At 29.7% G+C, this 22,588-nt stretch overlaps 1 protein-coding gene across 1 annotated transcript; it reads right to left on the bottom strand.

Moving 5' to 3' along the window:
- Positions 1–651: 651 nt before the first annotated feature.
- On the bottom strand, positions 652–10,327 carry LOC111028465. The gene is made up of 2 exons (XM_022307110.1): positions 10,301–10,327; positions 652–1,195 (listed from the first exon to the last, which is right to left on the bottom strand). The coding sequence occupies exons 1-2, from the start codon at positions 10,325–10,327 to the stop codon at positions 653–655; spliced, it is 570 nt and encodes a 189-aa protein (XP_022162802.1). The 3' UTR covers position 652.
- Between the last annotated feature and the right edge of the window lie 12,261 nt (positions 10,328–22,588).

The following is a 22,588-nucleotide window of genomic DNA, read 5'->3' as shown; positions in this document are numbered from 1 at the left end:
CTCATAATATGATACAATTATCAAAATATTTTGACCATTTTTTTTAGATATAAACATTTAATATTTTGAATTTATTACTTTTAAATGTTGAAAAAACGTTTTTGACTGTTTCAAAAATTTTAAACCTCAAAAATGTAATGCAAGTTTCAAGTTGTCCAATATTTTTTTATAAACGTTTAAAGTTCAAAATTTTTATGAAATTCGATAAAATCATGAAAATGCACAGATCATTTTGTAGTTATAAATTCATAAAAAATTTTAATAATTTATTATTGAATTAAAATTATAATGTATGTATTATTACTTCGGTACCTACTCAATGACGAGGTTTACACTCGAGTACTCGATACCTACCTACTGTACGTACCGTCTGTACAGCAGAGAGGTTACCTACTTTCAACTTTTTGTAATAATATGAACTTAGATTCACCCCCAACACCCCGTCTGGCTGTCTATGCAAATATATGCATATATATTTAAAAAAAATTAAAAACCAACGCTTTTCCAACAAGATTATGATTATTGATATGTATGAAAACAATATATACATTATTTTAGTCATCTACACATAATACATATATATTACAATGAATGTAATAATATAAAGAAAGTTTTGAGTTATTTATCAGTTTATCACGTTGGATACGAAACGTTACGGTTCATTCCGGTCTGGTTGGACGCTGGTGATGGATGCAGGAGGGCTGCTTTTCGTCGTGTCTTCGGCGCCGGAGGACAGGGAAGCAGTAGCAGGACGAGTATTCGACGTGGAACTGCTCAAGCGTTTCATAGATCCGGTCGGGGATGGGGATGAACTGCAACGTTTCGTTGTGCACGTCGGGCTCGATCGACCCGGACACCCATCCCCGGTGTTTCGCCGGCAATTGTGCGTGGTCCGGCGAGGCCGGCATGTCACGCACGGGTCCACCGGCGACCCGTCAGGGATCACGTAGGCCGGTAAGTACGCCACCGCGAGGCCGTCGTCCGCTTTCCCGCTTTCCCGCTGAGCCTTCAACTGGTTCTTCACGAGATGGCTGTCTTGGAGCTCTAGATGCGGCGGGCAGTACGACACCACCGCCGCGGCCGAAGACACCAAAATTACCATCACCGTCAGGAGAAATCGCGACGTCGACATCATCATCGTGTGCACGTCTCTGATAATATTATGTAGGTATAGTGTAGGTGTTGTATTATATAGCTATCACTACGCATTGTATTATTAGAATATTATTGAACAAACAGAGAAACCGATTTACGATTTGGATATAATATGTATAATAATTTATTATATTTGTAGTTTGTAGGTCACAAAACACCTATCACGCATAGTTTTATCGGAAAAAGTGTACTTAGAGCCTAAATTCTATTCAGACGTTTTAAACTTTTATTTTATTGAGTTTTCTTACAAGTTACAGTCTATAGCATTTGAATGAAGTAAGGCCTAAGAAAATTTAAATTTAATCTAACTAGGTATGCCCAATTACAAAAAAAAAGAACCTATATCACGATTAAGTTATAATGTTTTTGGATTTAAAGGACCCAGAATAAGACTGGTTTCGATCCCGTATTGGTTGTATTATTATATGCTAATTATATTTGTATAATTTTTATATTATAAAGATAGGTTACAGGTACATATAACATAAAATATAATTTGTTATAATATTATTTATGTACACTTTGAGGCAAACTTAACGAGCGGTAATATCTTGCGACCAGCTACGTATTTATACACGAGTACAATTCTCATAAATATGTATTTGCAATATTTTATTTTTCATTAAAATACTGCCTCTACCAAGGTCGATTTCAAAGTTTATGCTCGATTATTATGGCGTTCTCGTCTCGCTCCTCTGTACGTCAAAAATATAATTACAATTTTAACGAGGCTCAACTGTTGCTTTGCTAATGCTGACCTATTAGGTATTCTTCGTGAATGATAGAATTTGTATTGTTTTCTTGCATGTTGTATGTTTTTGTTTGCGCCTACGCATGTCCAATGCCCGTATTAACAGGACTGTTGAATATCGAGGGAATGTACTTAACGGTATTCCTTAGGGCTTAGGGGCCTTGGTGGCAATTGATTTTATGTCCATCCATGTATGAACCCTGGATATCTGGATGAATGTATGAAAACAATCGGTCTAGGCAATGCAATTGTCGATAGCAAATTCATATCATATAATAAAACTATTATTGTTTACTATAATTATTGAGAACTAACTTATACTGTCTCACCAGGCGCTGCTCGTGCCAACGATTTGTTTTTTCTTTGTAAATATAATTGTAAACAATTATTATGTATACCATATTTTTACTAATTATTATAATAGTTATATAATATAATATAACTAATGAAATACCTATACTATTAATAAACAAATAATATTTTTTTTCCAAGAGCTAAAAAAAATTTTGAGTGAGACACACTGAGGCTACCTGGATAGAGGTACCTAGAGATTGAAAAATAAACTATACCTAAAAATCCCCTAAAGCTGGATTCACAGCTACGTCGTGTGTTGCCAAAATACCAAAAAAGTAATGTCCAATCATAATACGATTTGATCGACAGGACACGACACACGGAAAAAATTTCCAATTTTCTGAACGACTTTTTTAATTTTTTCCTCCTAAATCCTCTATCGGAATATTAACATATTATACACATTTTGAAATAGGAAATGATTCAAATCAGTCCATCTTTTCTTGATTGATATGGTTAACAACAGACAGCATTTCATTTTTACTGTAGAGATAACTATAAATTATTAATATTTAATACCAAATTATCTTAAAAATATCTATTAGTCATCAATAAATATTACCGATAATTCATTCTAGTGCCAACTAACCTTGGGGCCTTTATTTGCACTGCAGTCTACAGCCGTCAAATCAGTCCCGGTGAATCAGTCATATTATCAATGTTAAGATCGACGAAATAAGTTATGAAAATCGAAACACAATAGTTTTTTCTAAACTCTTATATACTATATTAATATGATCTATAATATAGAAAATTCTATAGTAAAAAATGTTTCTATGAAAGTCGATCTTCCAAGGTGAAGTATATTTTTAGTAGAAAAAAAGTTTGGCCACCCCTGATCTATATTATATAAATCCCCGAAGTTGATTCGTGGATTTGTGCCTACGTACATATCTGGAGTCCACTATAGAGACTAAAACTAACAAAAATATTACCGTATTCGTGGTCGGATATTTCAATAATCAAACAGATTTTTTTGTATACATACAATCTTATAAATTATAATAAATAAAGTCTATAACCAAGTCGTAGTCAGGTTCTAACCTATTGGCTACTAAAATAACACATGATTTCAAATTTTCCTATGTGAAAATACCCATCGTCTCCAAATTTGATTTGCACGAATAAAATATAAATAGGTGTTATGAACGTTTACCTACAGTTACCACTTATAATACTTTTGATGTAAATAATTGTAACATATCGTATCATTCATAGGTATTTTCTTAATTAGTTTAACAGTATTAATGTATTACATGATAAACGAACAAAATAAGTGGAATTCTATACGAACCAATCAATAGCCGAACAAAAAATACACCTTCACAAACATCTCCCGAAAGACGTCTGCAAATGTTATTATAAATTCACTAGAAACTTCACTTCATGGTAATTTTTTGTTTTTAGTCAACTGTTGGATATCAGCAAACGAGTTTATAGTGCTTAGCGACAATTACACATAAACATATTTTGGGCGCTTCTGTGATCCATTTCTATTTTAAATTATTAACTCTCACTATTGGTTGATATAGGTGTATGATTGTCGATTGATAATATGTTTTTATTTATTATATTCGAGTTGGGAGTGGATAGGGGTAGAACGATTATTGAGTTTGACAGCTTTATTACCAGTTGAGTCTGGTTGAAATACTAGTTTTTGTAAAAGGGCAGGCATTATACCAGGCTGCTTTTGTTATCATATTATCATATTGTATCACAATAATTTTTAATATTTATTTTAAGATCATTTTACGTAAATTAGATCAAAATAGCATTTTACTTACTATGCAATATAATTGTAGTGGCTAGTACGTAGTTCTATTTTGTTAAATGTTTGGTATAAAATTGAGTATACAATTAAATGTTGTTAGTTTATAGCCATCGGTGCAAATTGGCAAGACTCGCAGAGGCTTCTGCAGGCACCAGTTACGTTATATATTTTGATAACCAACTTAAAATATAGAATATAACTTATTATAATTCTATACGAGAAAGTTAAAAGAAATGTATTAAGGGTTACTTATTTAATTATGTATAAATATATTAAATTAGTTTATGGTACATCGCTCGATTCGATCCTGCATTATTATTGTTTAAAGGGGATTCTTAAAAGTAACAAACAATTATAAGAACTAATAATAATAAATTATCAATAATTTACGTACTATAGTGTATATATGTATAATATGGTCAACTCGGAAGCAGAGGCATTAATTATTTAACAATAAAAAATACTATAAATATAATATTATATTGGCCATGTGAAATTGTATTTTTGTATTAGGTACATATAGTTTTATAATACATTTCATCCTGCCAAATATAGGTAAAGTAACTAAGTACTAACCCACCTATGGTTTACTACAACTGCAATCATAAACTTTCTATATGTCTGTGTGCAGTGCACCAGTGTAGCTATACATAAATAATGTAATATAATATAAACGATGGTTAAATTGTATAGAATTAAAGTGAAAGAATCTACGGAAATTGCCAAAAGTATTGAGTAAACCTTTATATAATAATGATTATGCACAGCTGTACTTAATACTTATGCACGTCTATTATTATTAGTTCATACCTACCTATCGGAGAAAAAAATAACATGCACGTTTTTAAATTATTTTAAGACAATTCATTCGCAAACATAAGTACCAGTTGGCTTTAAAATATAAAACTATTAACTACACGGAATCTAAAAAACGTGTGTTTTTCTCTCAATGAATACCTCTAAGTCATTTCGGTTCTGAGAAATAAACGGTTTTTAAAACATAACTAAAAAACAAAGCGTCTATTACACGATTTTCGTGACGACTCAAGAACGGCCGATACAGCCTAAAGTTGGCAAACGTCTTGTTAGTCGTATTTATTTGTATTTGTAATCACACATATATATTTATATAGTATGACGTATGACGTATACCTACACATGTATCTATTTCAATGCAACTAATCGAATGCACTCGAACATTATATTCATTTAATAGAATCCCACATAAATTTTCATTTTATTAATTGTATATTATACGTCTCGTGTGATGATTATAGTGATTGGTGGTCTCGATTAATTTCATTTTTTACGCAATATATTGTTTACTTATATACCCATACACGTGATGTTATGTAACCAATTAAAATCTTTGACCGTGACCAATGCAAAGTGTGATGCAGTTGCACATGGCGAATATTATATATTATGTATGAAAAACATTGACTAAGGGTATTTATTATTACACCTTGGTATTACTTTCATGTAGGTGCCATGTACTTTTTTGGATTTCCTATTTTATTGCTGATGTTTAAGCGATGGCGTGTTAAATTAATTTTCTTCTCGCATATCAATATTATTATATTATAATAGGAATTTTTTATTTAGTATTTTACACAATGGTTTTATTTCAGCATGACCTAACCATCCTAACTATGCACCTATTTCTGATTGAGTTCCATATGAAAGCTTATTTATTATACCGACCTATTACGATAATACAATCTATAGCTGTTAGTTGTTACTAATGCTATAACTACATGGAACTTTTTAAATGTAAAAATAAACTGAAGGTAAAGGCACATTTGTATACCAAAGTTATGTTGATACATAAAACTGAATATCGATGTATAGATTAAAGGTATGAGTGGTATTACTTTATAGGCCAACAGTCGTCTTACCTGTATAAATCTCAATAATATCCAAATCTAACTAATATACCAAAATACGTGAAAAATATTTTTGTTGACCTATTACTAGTACCTAATAAAAGTAGGTGATTCGAGTTATTGTGTTTATTTATTACAAGGATGAAGGAAATATCTATTTCTTAATTATAAATTAATCTTATCGCATACGATACATGCCTAAGTAATAACACTAATAAGTTATACTTAAATTACCAGTATAATATCACATTATTTATTATATAGTAGGTATTAAAATGCCAAATTTCTTGAGCAAATAGTTAAAATGACAAAATGTACCTATGAGATTTTATGAGATTTCTTCAAACAAATGTTCAACTATTTAATGCAGAGGTCGTCATGTTCTTGCTTATATTTTTGGTAAAACATCTTTATTTCTTGTAATCATATGTATGGTAACCTTTAATTTAAATATGTATGTATAATGGCAAAAGGGGTTCAAGATGATAAGAAATAGAAACAGTCTGAAAATCAGTATTCATTACAGACGATTACAATATTGTTTAAAATATTAAAATATAAACAAATTAAAATCTAATTTTCCTAGTCTCTTTTGAGTCTTACTTGTAAACTATTATTGTTTTATCTATTGAGTTAAGCCCCCCCCCCCGTAATGCCATCAGAAGCTTTTAATTTAAACTAATGATAGGATCTTTGGTTATTCAGCTGACTTATAAAAATGTTTAGGTCATTGATGTAAAGATTCATTATTTATTTTTGGGTTAACATAAAGGTTAGAATTGAAAGTCATTATTTATACTACTTTTTATGTGGATTGTTATGTGGATTTTATGTATATTTAAATATTTTATAATTATTTATTAATATATTAAACTCGCTTAAATAATAATCATATATAATGTGATATTCTTGAATCTATGCATAAGATAAAATATAGAAATAGAGGCACCTTAGCAGTAGTATATCGTTATGAATTTCTTTATACGCCTCTTTCGCTAACGATAGCGATGTTAAATTAAGCTTTTATTTTTTACCCTATATACGAATTTAGTCTGAATAAATCAGTGTATTTAATTAATATTCATAATAGATACTCATCATCTTTATAGTGAATATTCATAATATATACTCATCTTTATAAATAATATTCATAATATACACTCATCTTTATAAATAATATACAATTATATATTATAACAAATAATTTATATTTTATTTTATTTTATTACAATATGGGACAAGACGCACATTTCCAAATCAATGGAAGATTGTAAACACATAATGGATTCTTATTTGCTACAGTAATAAATCTATGTGACAATTGATTTTTTGCATAACTAGTGTTCCATATAAGTATGGAAAATAAATACATGTGATGGAATGGATGAGACTAAAGTTAATCTGTTTTAATAATTCGGGAGAATCTATAAGACCTTAGACCACCAATAAGCCTCAGAAAAGTTGAATTAGCTTCAAGCTTTCGGTCAGCTAAAGTTTTCAGGCCAAGCCGATGAATAACTTTAAGCGAATAGTCGTGGAATGAGTGATCAATTTTTTTTAGGTAGGTACGCTGCAAAGTTAAAACACGTTCAACTTGATACATACCGCAAGATGTATCTGGATCTCACACAATAGTTCCATATTATGATATTAAACATATATATATATTATCTATTCATATTTTACATAATATTATATGTGTGTACTTATGTTGACTAGTACATTGACTTGACTTATATTAGGCAAGGTACACAATAAATTAATGGACACCGTTGTACGTACTTTTTATTATTCACCTATAGCTATGGCTATATGTGCCCACTCAATGGATGATTGTCGGACAAGGGTGGGCCGAAAACATATTAATTTATTATGTATATGACTGGGGCGTAAACAGATAATATTATTTACTGTATATGTATATATTACATCAACAACAATCAAACAATAGTAATGGGACACGTTGCAATGATATGCGATGACGCAGGGCATACGCCACATATACAATATATATGTCCATAATAAATGCCCTTGGATCGGTTACGTATATAATAATCCTTGAACCAATTATTGTACGGTCGATAAAAATAAGGGATTGATGTGTGCCCTTGAGTTCACAAATCGTTTGTATAAATGTGTAAAACGTATATAACACCGATAATGTGAAAACGAGATGACGCGAAACCTTCGATCGTCTCTGCACGACATTTTGTGTTTATATGCTGCAACGGATCACTTTCGTTTGAAGGTCCGTTATTGTTGTGCCTTGTGCGTGTATGCATATATATAAATGTTTATATATATAAGTAAATGATGGCCTAATGACGTATGCACAATACGCTGTATATACATAATATAAGGGTCAGTAGAACAAATTCAAGGTTGGTTTTCGCCCTCCGCGGGGAGGAACATCAGTAAGGCGCACTGTTACTTTTCTTCTGTCAACGTAGTGTTTACGTGTACATAAAATTTAATAATATGTTTATATATTAGTACACAATAACGTACATTATCGTAGAATAGAAAAACCATTCCTGCGGACCGACATTTACATATGTATTATGTGCTGCACCGGATCCATGCATATTATAATGTTATTATTTCAATTTTGTTATTGTACACAAACAAACGTCGTAAGGGACAGTGACGGACGATAGAATAATATGATCAGCGATGAATAAAAGTCGATTCTTTAAAAAATATTTATGTTTTATAGTTATATGTGCACGGTGCTTGCAGTCGATAAATCTCGATCGGCCACACATAACAGAATGTCGCTTTCCTAATCTGTCGACTGATTGCTTTATAAAGATGTATTTTAGAGCTGAGATTTTAATTTTTTCAATCTATAAATTTAAATTATTTTAAATGGATAACGAAAACCCTATTACATGGAAATATAATGTACCTAGGAACTGATGATATGATATTACCACGACAGACAGGAACCGGACTTCCAATCAAATATAGGTAACTATTATAATAACTTCCTAAAGAAAATCAAATTATATGACTCAGTTCAAGCTAACCGTATAGTTTTAATCAAATATAAATGTAAATTAAACTGATAGTCGCCTTGAATTCCGATGTTAGATCAATAAAAAAAAAACTAATGTATTAAATTGATCACCAAAACAAAAATGTGTAAATTAATAAGCGTGATGCATAATCTCAATGAGCAAATATGAAAACAATGAACTTTAAAAAGTGTTGGTAGGCTATAGATATATAGATAGAAATATTTTATTATTTTCTACATTTTTCGAAATAAATCGAACGTTATATGATTAAATTTAAATGGTATTAATTCTTAGTTAGTTACGAAATTGTATTTAATTGTACTTTACGCTACATATAGTATTACGAATTAAATACATATATATTATTAAATGCATATTGAACTAATTTTAATTTAAGTACTGTTTATTTCTTTTTTTTTTCTTAGCCAAACGACAAGACGTGAGTCACTGAAAATTATTTGGCATTATTGTGAAACAATCACCTCGAACAATTTATTTAAAAACTGCAGGAATAGCCTCGGATAATGTTTTTTTATGCACAAAACGAGCTCGTATGGTGTGCAAAACTACATTGCAAAAGTTACGTGTATGGTGGAATAACAATTTGAAACTTCGAAGATGTAATAATAATATTATACATTATTTACATTATTATAATAAAAATACAATTTTGACAATTTTGATGAGCTGATTATGGTTTCTTTTATCACGAGCGATGAAACGTTCAAGTGCGGATATTAATAATAATAATAATAATAATATTAATATTATTTTATTTTGACGACTAAAACGGATTATACGACTTCCTGCTGTTGACTTTCGTTTAGTGTGTGTCCGAAAGTCGTTTATGTATTTATATCATATATATATTAAACTATACATGTGTGTGTGTGTGTGTGTGTGTGTGTGTGTGTGTGTGTGTGTGTTGACCAATCGTAAATGTGTTAGAAAAACATCGACGGCCCTGATTAAGTCCCAAATACGGTTTTATATATTTTATTAATTAATTGTAAGGAAAAAAGACGCGTTCCGGTTGCGGATGAGTAAGAAAACAAACAGAGGCTGTTGTAGTAGACGACGAGCGGTGGCGGCGACGACACGGTTGTTATATAAATATATATAATATATATATATTCATTTATAGGACATACGTGATGCAGCAGTATCAGCTCTCGAACGGTTTATTGTCTTAATCGATGACGTACCCAAGGTCCAGATTAAAAGCAAACATCACACAGGAGGGCTACTTTATTACCTCCGGCCATAAAATTCGGCCCTAATCCCCTCTTGCTGCAGCTGTGATGAGGTGGCTCCTCTGCTGTATTATATATTATTATAGATATCAAATCCGCAACGCACTTACTACCCTGCTCCTGCATTCCACCGCCATTCTCGATGCCCGTTAAGATTTCATTGCCGTTAACGATATAACTTAATTTTCACGTGAGTTTAATAAAGCAACAAAAATCCGGACATGATCGGTGTACGATAGAGGTCAAATTTGGACCGCTTGTCTCGCTACACTAGCAGATCATAGTATATTGGTGTTTTCTAATATTTAGTATTTTTAAGTAGGTACAATATTATAATTTAATGTATTCCGGAAGAAATAATATTATTATACTTCTCTGCAAATCTCGGTTAAAACTACACTTGCTGATATTTTTTCAAAATTCTCCATCCGTGGTTGTCAGTAATATGCCCTAACTCTAAAATAAACTATAATAAAATTTAAAAGTATACTTAGTTTATATAAGTGATACTGCAGATCACTTCTCTTTAAGCAATAACTAAATAATTTATATAACAATATTATGTCACTAACTCTTTTCTTCAATCAAAATAAGAGAATCTTAAATGCATATTTATAGGATTGTGATATTTAGGTATATATTAAAAAGTATAACGACGACAAGTCGTTAGTCATATCCACGACTTTGGGAAACGTACCTACCAATCTAAATGTCTACTACCATGTTCAAAACTAATGTGTATACGACATATGGTTAATGAATTTAAAGATAAATTAACTGTACCAGTTACCATAAAAATTTGTTTGTATTAAACACAATACTTAATTAATAGGTATCTACATAAAAAATATTGCATATCAATAATCTAAGGGCCAACACTCAAACGTAGTAAAATATAAGTGTTCTTGAAGTAAGCTATTATGTTGAAAATTAAAATGCAGTAATTTGAAGAAATTTGTAGTCTAAAAGAAAATTGTTGTAGGTACGTCATTTATGTAATTTTCGTGCCATAACGTTTTTCACATTTAAAAGTTCAAACCATACCTCAATGTCCATAGATACGTGTAAATGTAATTAATTGAAAGTAATTATGTACATTGTTTAGCATTTGATACTCAATCTACAATTTTTTTAAATATTGTGTACTGACCCAAGACTATGTAAAATAGAAAGGGAAATGTTATTTTTAAAAAAAATATCTGGACTCAATAAGTTTATTTTTCGGACTATATGGGTTCAACGGTTTCGGAAGGCTGTTCAAAGCTTTTCACACTAGTTATGTATTTATGTGGCATGTGTAATGGGTATCGTGTATGTAGTATGTAGGACAGATATACAATAATATATTAATAATATGTAAGAATTAATATAAAAACTATTACGAGAAATATTTCTCTTATGATGAAAAAAATTACATTTCTCATATTATATTTATAACTGTTTTAACATATAATCTAGAGCACAGAGATGTATTTTTTACAACCATTTTAATATATTGGCTAGCGGGGTTCTAATTATACTAATTATTATTATAATCATAATTATTTATGGTGAAAAAAAAAACAGTAAATTGTTTTAAATATACATTCTCGGTAATTGTGTAATGTGAATATTATGTACTCGATCGATACTAATTATAATAACATCTAATAGGACAGCACTATCTAAAATGTGTAATTCTCTACTCTAAACTTAAAAAAAACCTCAATCGAGTAAAAAAATAATATTATCTATGACAAAAAAAAGTGATAATTCGTTTAATCCGTTATCCTTAACCTTTGAAACGGGAGAGCAAAGTTAAATGAACTTTAACAAAAAAAACATGTACATTACGTATTGTTTGTGTGACGTACGAGCAATAATATGTCAATCATCATCAAAAATCGAATCTATTGTATGACTTTTTTCAGATTTTTGTTTGTGAATATTACAAAAATTACAAGAATACTACAAAAATATAGCTTTTGGTCCTTCGGTTTTAATTTTTTAAAGGTACATAATATAATAATACAAAGGAAAGACGCAGTCAAGAACGCTACATGTTTAATATAAATTATATTTATAATATGCTTTAAAATTTAAAATATCGTTTAAAAGTATATTTTATTTCGGATCTATGGTTATTTTGAATTTCATTTAAGAAGAGATTTTTTTAAGGACCTATGTCGATTATATTACGGTTATACCTCTATTCTGTAAATAACGGAAAGGATAAATTACGATGTTGTGACGGAAATCACCTAAAAAATATTTATACATTCTTAAGGACGCCCTTAAAATGCTAAATTATTATATGTTTTTTTTTTTAGTCATAATACTGGCCGTAAAATGAAGATTTACACCACGTGTTAAACGGTTGTACGTATATACGTCGATGTAATATATAATATAATAACTTAGTGCACCTATAATTACATATTTTGTTGAAGTGGAATGACAAAAACATCAAAAAAATTGATAGTTCTATTTTATATTTACTTATTTTATAAAATATGATGACAATGTATTATACATTATTATCGTATCGTGCACAGGCACACAGCAGTATATTATATTATAATATATTGTAAAATAAACATTTTTATCATCGGCGGCGATTCGAACCACTACACATGGAGGAATGCGTTCAAGTACCGAAAAAAAAACTAGTAAACCTTTGTTTGTTTATCTGCATTTTCAATATAAACATATTATATAATATATATGATATCGATTTATTTTCTTAACGCCTCATCTTGGTGTGGGGCGCTTTTGTCCACTAGATCGTTATATATTATCCGGTATGACCCGTCCGCTCTTATACCTACACACATTTGATACTTAGGATTATGTATACATATATATATACTTGCATCGCACGGAGACTGGAAATTAGAACGTTTTGGGCAAATATTTCTTTGCACATATAATATTATGTACCTACCTACCTACCTACTTGGGACCCTCACCTTATTAGGTACGAACAAAAAAAGTAAAATAAAACGTGTCGGTTTTCACGCACCAGAACGCGCCAGATATTTATAATAATAATATAATGCATAAATATATACATAAATATATATAACATATTAATAAAGACGACCTTAAAGCCCTCGCGATCCCTTCTCGTGGCAGTCTGGTCAAAATATATAATATACAGCGTGATTCATCAATCATGCACCCCTTCATTTTTTCATTTAATCACAAATTTATTCGAATTTTGGAATTTTTAAATACACATCAAGACCATATTTTCAAATTCTCGAGATTAAAGGACAATTTTTCGCTAAGTAATTTGAAGTAAAAAAGAGGGATTGTCATTAGAAAAATAGAAGTTTGTACTTCTATAAGACAGTAGTATACTAATATAGTATAGCATTACACTGTCTTTTTCTAGTATATTTAAAACTTGTACCCGCACTTAAAAATTCCAACAATCACACATGGAATAACTGCTGGATTGTTGAAGAAGGAAAACGTGGGATCACGCTCTGTGATTCACCCTGTATATATCACACATATGCTGCGCAGCGGTGTGATATATATATATGTATGTATATACACATATCATACGTAGGTATACCACGCGCGTATCATTATATACCATTTATTGTGACTGCTGTTGCGGGGATGATAACCACACGTGACCGGGCCGAGTGGTTTCGACAAGTATAATATATAGGACGATTATAATATAGGAGGTGTGTATTGGACGCACGGCACGGCCACTTATTCTTATATATTATGTGAGCCGCACTTGACTGCACACACACGACACACGACGACGAATAATAATATGACAGTCGATTGACGATCCGCTGAGTACCTACCCGGCTACCCCGTAGGTACTTTTGGTGTTTTTATTAGACAGCTGCATCATTATTATCGCTACAGCAGTACACCTATGTTGTGTGTGTATACACAGCGTTTAGACTTACCTACTATGTGTGTGTGTGTGTGTGTGTGTGTGTGTGTGTGTGTGTAGGAGGTACTTACCTATTATTCGTAATTTATACGCCCGACTTGTTTTCCTTTAAATCGTTTGAAAGGGACAGTGTTTACGTAATTAACGCCACCTCGAGAGACGACCACACGCGAAATATATGATATTGTGTTCCACGACACACACTCGACCGTCCCCACCCGGCTGTACCTATTTTACCTACATAACACAATATATCGTACACGACCTGTAGCACGGCCTACCCGCGGCGCTGCAAAAACGGCAAAACGTCCGGTGACTGAGGAATGAGAAAAAAAATATCGATACTTGTAAAATTAATTGTCTCTAGTATTATTCATGTTAAATTTAAATTATAAAAGGCATATCATGGTATGTTACATAAATCTATCATTTACACTTTGCTGTATGATATATCATTTGTAACATAATTAAAAAAAAAAAATCAAATATTATATTATTATATATGTATAAAATATATCACGTTCGGGAGACGCGATATTCACATTAAGTAATTGTTATATTGAAATGTTTAAAAAGTTGGATGTTTTACTCGGTTAATATAATAGTTGTCCGTGAATCTTGCCAAATAAGCCGCAGGAACCAATTTATGTTTTATACGCGTCGATAGTTTTTTGATATTTAGGTCCATCTTTTTGGACGATATTTCTTCATGTGTGATGTAATAGCTCCTAAAATTACAAATTTAAAAGTTTTTTAATAGAATAATATTCTAAAAATAAACGCGCATAGGTACCGCTAGAATAATTAATGATTATATGTGTTAAATGTTTTTGTGGAATAAAAATAATATTCTATGTTTAAGAATACCAGTAAAATAATATTTTATTGTGCAGAATACATTTTAATTAGGTATGAAATTAGTGCTACTATGGCTACTTATTAAATATAGTAATAACTATATCAGAATATTGTTCTGAAAACTAAAAATGTATTGATTCCGAGTACATTATAAAGCAAAATTTAAATAGCTAAATAATCTTTAATGTTAATCCATCTTATATGGATTAATTAATAAGTATTTTTTTATCCACAGTGGGTTTATTATTAAGTTAGACGGGAAATTGCTTTAGTGAATTATACATTCTTATTCTTATTATTATTTCATAGCTTTAATAAAGTCAAAAAGTCAAAAATAATAAATCCCCAGAAAATAGAATAGATTTATTTTACAACAATTTGACTCAAACAAAATATGTATAAGATTTATTATTTCTGCTGATAAATATAATATGCTAAAATAACCTATAGGTAATATAGATTAAAAAAACAAGAGCTTAGCCATAACATCCCGTCACCATTCAACCATTGTATATCAACAATCAAATAAAAATTATCATTTACATTCTATATATATATATTAAACGAACAGAGTAGCTAACAAGTACCTGTCCACATAGCCACATAGGTGTCTCTGTTGTAAAATATTAAATGACTAGGTTACATTTGGTTCTCTTACCGTATTTTCTACTAAAAAACATCAATTCTTATCGTCTGTGCTTAAAATTTAGGTGTAAGAATAGCAAGAACAATAATCGAATCAAACTACCATGAAATATCGAATAATGGAAACATATAAGCACTACTTACAGAAGAATATCGTTACGGTGAACGTTACTGCCGGTGACGATGAAACATCCTGCCAAATCCGCCATAGCTGTTGTGCAGATTTCGAATTTTAGTTGACAAGGAGATCTATCTGAATAGTATATTATTTACGCGTTTCTGCATAGAACGGAATAGTTGTCTTTGCAATAATATTTAAGTCGTTAGATTTTAAAACAAATCATTATCGTTGTTATACAACTAGTCGTGCATATTATAAATTATAATACCTATCTAAGCACCAATGCATAATGTTGGTACTAACTTCACGAAGACTCGGTCTGTGAACAACTGCTGAGTTCAGTGTTTCATCGGTGGCCGGTGCCTATGGCCAAAGTCAATAGTACGTTGATGTTAATTATTGTTATTTATGATTTGGTGAAGTCCAAGTGCAAAAATAGAAGAATACCGTCGTATCCAAAGTGTCTAATAATAGATATTAGTAGATATAGTAGATAATATTATCTCTGCAAACGTTGTACTATTATAAATTATAACTTATAAGAAGTCGTACAAACTACCAAATATGCTTAAGGTTATGATATTTATATTTATGATATTACGGTAGAAAGTAAACAATACCGATAAACCTATGTCCTATATACCTATATTATACTATCATATTACGATTGATTTAATAATATAAATAGTATAAATTAATAATGAAGTTCCGTGAGATATTGCATAATTTTTAATTAAGTGTTTAATACCAATATACGGATATACGACCATACTGTTGACGGTGTAAATATAATGTATTTTCTAATGTACGGTCGTCGGTCAGTCATCAATGGATTAATGAGAATTTATTTAATCTATTGGCAATTTCGATCTATCATTCAAATTTAAAAGAAACCGAATTATAAATGTATATTATTCACATGTTATACATTTAAGCCTGTGTTGTAGACAAATTGTCGAAAAACCCGATAAAGTGATAGGTGTACATCAATAAGTATATAAGTATATATATATACCAAATTACTAAATACGAAGACAGTATTTTTAGTTTTAAACACCTATTCGTATTGGGATGATAATTGTATGTAATGTTCTTAAACATAGTTCGAAATAACCAAAATTAATATTTTTATATTTGATGTACTGAAAATTTCGATGATTATTCAATCAATATTATTTTGAGGTTAATTTTAAGGTAGGTATAGTAGGTAAGTGGATTATTAATTTTAAAATTCCTTTATAATTAACGTATTTAATTACATCTTTGGTATTTAAAAATAATGATTTATACCTAATCACCTAATCATTGCTAGAAATGTATACATTGGTAAAATTATATTGTTATATTCTCAATAATATGAAAAAAAAATTAATCTAAAATTGCATTAACTTTCTATATTACATAACAATAGGTCAAACTGCAGACGTATTTACAACATAAACACAGTAATTTTTTTTTATTAGGTACGTATTATGAATTGTAATTCATTGCCGCAGAGTTACTAAAAAATATCAGTGTACAATGCACTAAAAAATCCACAGAAAAAAGCTTGAGCGTATTCCACCAAAAATGTGAGGATTGTGATGGAACATTAAGTAAAGTAGCTATCTAACTATTCCGGTAGGATTTGTAGGCAATAGATAAATAAAAAATAATAAATGTTACAAAAATTACAAATTAATAACATAATAAGTTTGAAACTATTCAAAAACGGGTTTTTTAAAATGTGAATGTGAGGTTATACATGGATTTTTTAGTCTTACAAAATAATAAACACTGTATCAAATTATATACAAAATTCTAAATTCAAAACTAAAATATAAAATAATTTGACATAATGAGATGATTATTTATATAAATTATAAATGTTTGACACATTTTAAATCGTGTTTTAAATGTAATTTTACAAGTTACAACTATACACAAAATAAAATATAAATTTAAAAATAGGAAAATGGTATTATATTTATCGGCAGATGAAAAGAAAAAATCCCAGAAAATGTTGTAAAACAATTATTATTTATTACTATAATAGGTATACGACTATAATACAATAAAAATTATGATTTAAGACCATAATCAATATAATATTGATGTACTTAGTAGGTATTTACGTATCGAATATTCAAATAGATAGGTCAATCGAAATTTGCTGAAGATAATATTAAATATTAATATATACATAGTCATAATATAGGTTAGGTACCTACTGAATAAATTAATAAATAATAATAAATTTATAAATTAATAATTCCGAAAATTTAATTTTCTCTATTTTACTTCACAATTAATATTGTTCTTAATTAAACATGATAAAAAGGTAAGGATTACTAATTATTGATTTAATACATTAATTAAATAGCACTAATTATAGTAGAAAATAATAAAATATAAAAACTCAAAAAACAGATTCTTAACAGGTCTATCTCATATATTTTATATAATTAGTAATCAATACAATATTTTCTAACAAAAATCAAATTTTTTTCTTATATAAGACAAACAAATAAGCATATATTTATATACTCATTTTTTTGGTCATTACTTTTTTTAGCAATTTATTTGTAATTTCACATTATATTATAAGATTTTTAGCAAATGTTATTATTATGAAATACAAATATTAAATATTTATCCAATAAAGCTATAAGAGTAATTATTTATAATCATTTAATAATTGAATAACATTTAAGCGCTATAACTACTAACATGTGCAGCAAGAAGAATCCAATGATTTTGAATAAAAACATATAAAGTGAAAATGCCCAAATTCACTTCGATAAAAAACAATATTTGGAAAATAATCAAAACAAATTAAGGTGTGTCCCCTTTTATACTTTGAACCCCCGAGATACGCTCGTTCTATAAATGTATAAACTTGTAAATTAGCGGTGCAATCACTGAGAGGCAGCTATGTAGGTATATAACAATATATTTATGTAGATATATCATAAGGTTATACCATCAGCGTAAAACATAGGTTTTTGTGTTTATCGTTCCATATACGCACAAAGAGTAAATAGAATAAAATACAATTCACTGAAAGATTGAGAGATAGATATATATATATAAGATTATACAGCATTTGCCGGATGCGAGGGGCGAGGGTGGTTGGCGCCGCTTTAGTCATTTTAACATTATACGCCTAACGGCAACAGCCTCCGCGTAATGGATTTCTGCGTAGTCGCCCAAAGGCGCTATTTTGGCGCTGACACGCCTACACAATAATATTTTGTCTATACATATATATATATATATAAGATTTACTGAAACTCGACAGCGGATTTGCATGTTGAAAACCAACTACGCAACCGGAGGCGTTTCGCTTTGATGTGCGCTGTAAAGTCAAAAGTTTAGAGCCCCTTAAACCGATGTAAATATACATACATATTATGTATAGAGTGAGAGTGAGAAAGGGAGAAAGGGAGGAAGAGAGAGACAGGCAGACAGAGATTATGGAGAGGTTAGTTGAGTACACCGTCGTCGAAATTTACTGTGCATACTATTGAATTTGCTGTATTCATAATATTACATAAACGACGGCAACAGACCCTGAGGCTATATACACAGTGTAACAATATGTATATATATATATATATACATAAAAGTACAATAACGTTTGGCGTGCGTTCAATTAACTGAAAAATCTCAAGCAACCGTTTATCGACGTCGCATAATGTTTCAGGTTGATTAGATTTCTGCCCTCTTCCTCCGTAGCGACAAAACTATAAACTGTTAAACAAACCCTTAACATAGCTTATTATAACCTCGAGAAGGTGAACCTACCACGTACCCGGGAGGTCAAACGTCGAACTTAAAAATATACGGCGGAAAACGTTGTACAAACTTAAAGTTGAAGATCAAAACATTTTTACTGCTCCAAAAGGCGATAGAAATTTTTTTAAACTTATGAAATTAAATTTCAGGGTAGTCTTATAAATTAATACATAATATTTTTAAAGCAAAACCACAATGTTTGTTAAATGTATTCCAATTTTATGTATTGTAATAAGGTGTGTACCACTGTACCTATATATACATATATATATGTGTTGTATAGGTATACACAGAAATATTCATTTAGTCATCATTCAGAATCTATTTTTGGAACCATAGCAAATGAAAGTACTTATTTTCAAAAAAGATATAGCGTGTGACAAATTACATATATTTTGTAGCGTAATTTATCTTTTTTTTACACCATTCGGAACTCGAAAATGTAATCCTCTCACTGCGGTACCTTTAGTTAAAGACACATCTGGTTTTAAGAAACGAGTAGTTGTAAAATATGGCGTAATGCGTAATATACCTACCCATTAAACATTTTGTTTAAAATCTTGCGTAGCATAGATAATAAATAATAATATATTAAATATTAATATACATCATTACATCTATTAAATGTATTAATGAATTAATTTGGAGGATGTTTAGCTCCGAACGATCCGTTCCCACTTGTGAGTTGTGACCAGCAAACAGATCTTATTTATAATATAATATATTGTATATGATTGAGTATTAAATATACATACATAATAGTAACGTTCGCCACTGGGCACTGGTATATAGTCATATTATAGATAGTATATATAATAAATAATAATATTTGTTATCATGGCTTACGAGCACGAATTCGATTACGTTCACACACTCCGTCGTAAATATCTTACGCGTTTTAATAATATCAAACATTATATACCTACCGAACAAACGTATATTATGCATCGTACTACACACAACATAATAATATAATAACTAATAAGCAATAACAATACAATAATTATTATTATTGCCTATTACAATATTATATGGTGATGGCGACGTCTCTAGTGACTCTCTGTATACATACATAGGTATTATGAGGTAAGCTATATATTATAAGTCTACGAGTGGTCGACTGGCAGATCTCTTCGCCGAAGACCGACAGGAAGAAAATATAATAGTAAACAATAAAGATTATACCCACGCGCGGGCGTGGGAAAACTAAACGCGCGCGTGGTCCCATATATATATATTTAGTGTGTGCATGTGTATATGATTATATATCATATAAGAGCGAGAATTATTACGCATTATGATGTTGATATTAATATGTATAACGTTTTGATAATCGACTACTATATTCGTATAGGTATATGTGGCTATCACGCCCGGATAGCATGCCCTTGGGCGCAGCGAAGTTATAAATTCCCGCGCGATGACGGACCGCAAGCTTATTGCAGCTTATTATAATTCCAGATAAGTTAATATAGGTATTCGTTTTAATTTTAGATTTTGAGTGAAACGATGTATTACTAAACAATTTTTTTTTTTTGAAGGGGGGGGGAGATGAGCGCATTTTAAACTTTGCAGGGGAGCAACAAGTCTCCTATATGAAATTCATTAATTGAATACATAAATATAGTTGCACTTTCAGTGGATTAATATATTTTATATGCTAATATATTATATTTATAAGCTCTTAAAAATAATATTTATTATTTTTTTATTTACGCATTATGATAATTAGGGACTAGGGTGCAGATATTTATGTACTAAAAAATGAATAAATATGTATATGCACTTATGCACTAAAAAAGAATTAAACAATCTATACTTTAATTATTTAATAAAAATTAAATAAGGTACTTTTAAAATAAATAGGTAATTAATTACAAGTTCTATCGAACAGTTTATGTAGGTTTATCTCCTATTCTCCTAATATCAATATAGAATACCCCACAATAAGTGATAAATCTTATATTATAATCTATATCAAATACAGACGTATAAACTCAGATTCCGCTTCAGTTAATTAAGTGTTTTTTTTTTTGTTGATATTTTGTAAGGAAAACCAATAAATAAGACAAGTGAATAAAACCAGAAAATTGCGCCTAAACACTAAATTTAGGAAAAATAGCAATTTTAAATAAAATTGATATATTTGAATTTATACATCATCACAAAACAAATTTCTATCGAAAAATGTATACAATAGAACCTAAAATAAACATCCAAAATTAGAAACATTCTAAATTTCTAATCCTAATCATAATTAGTTTAAAACTTAATATCCATATTATAAGTAAGCAATTAAATCGTTGAAATAAAATAATTTTTCATAAATTAATAATTATAATAATTATATTGCTATATAGGTGAATGGTAACCATGCATTTTTCGACTGCGAAGGGAAAAGTCGACTGGCGAATAAAATCGATTTTACACTTATACCGTGTATCATGATTTTATAATTATTATCAATACATAAAGGACGTAAAAACAAGAGTTTAATTAAAAAATATATTGCTTTGTAAAGAAATCAATCAAGCTGTTATTAAATTTTTAAATAATTACACATTATTTTATACTGTGTCTTTAATATTAAATAAGAAATTTCTCAAAGGCAATATTAATAAGTATGATGATGATAATCGTTTTACCCGTGAGCTGAAATAGAATTGTCAGTAAATTATAATATAAATATACACGGTGATGCAAATTGAATATGTCCTTACTGAGATAAGAACTTCTGGTACAATTAATACGGGTATAATATTTATTATTTATTGGTTATTGTTATAGATATACCATAAACGTTGATCTAATGACCAAATAAACCGTTTTTTGAAGAACAGATTTCTCAAATTATAAGCGGATTATAGAAGTTAAACAATATTTTTATCCGAGTTGTGACTATATTAGAGTAGATAATATTTTCCAGGTAAAATAGTTGAAAAATATAATTTATGCTTAGTTTAAATACCCCATGGTTCACGAGGAATAAACAAATCCACAATCCTTTTGGAGTTTACAAGACTGGATTAAAATCTAATTAAAAAAATTCTATATTAAAATCAAAACTCGGATGGAGCCCGACGAATAATAATT

Source organism: Myzus persicae, unplaced genomic scaffold (genome assembly GCF_001856785.1).
Source record: "Myzus persicae strain clone G006 unplaced genomic scaffold, MPER_G0061.0, whole genome shotgun sequence".
NCBI lineage: Eukaryota > Metazoa > Arthropoda > Insecta > Hemiptera > Aphididae > Myzus > Myzus persicae.
The sequence above is the reverse complement of the archived record's forward strand: the minus strand, read 5'-3'. Positions and strand labels throughout refer to the sequence as shown.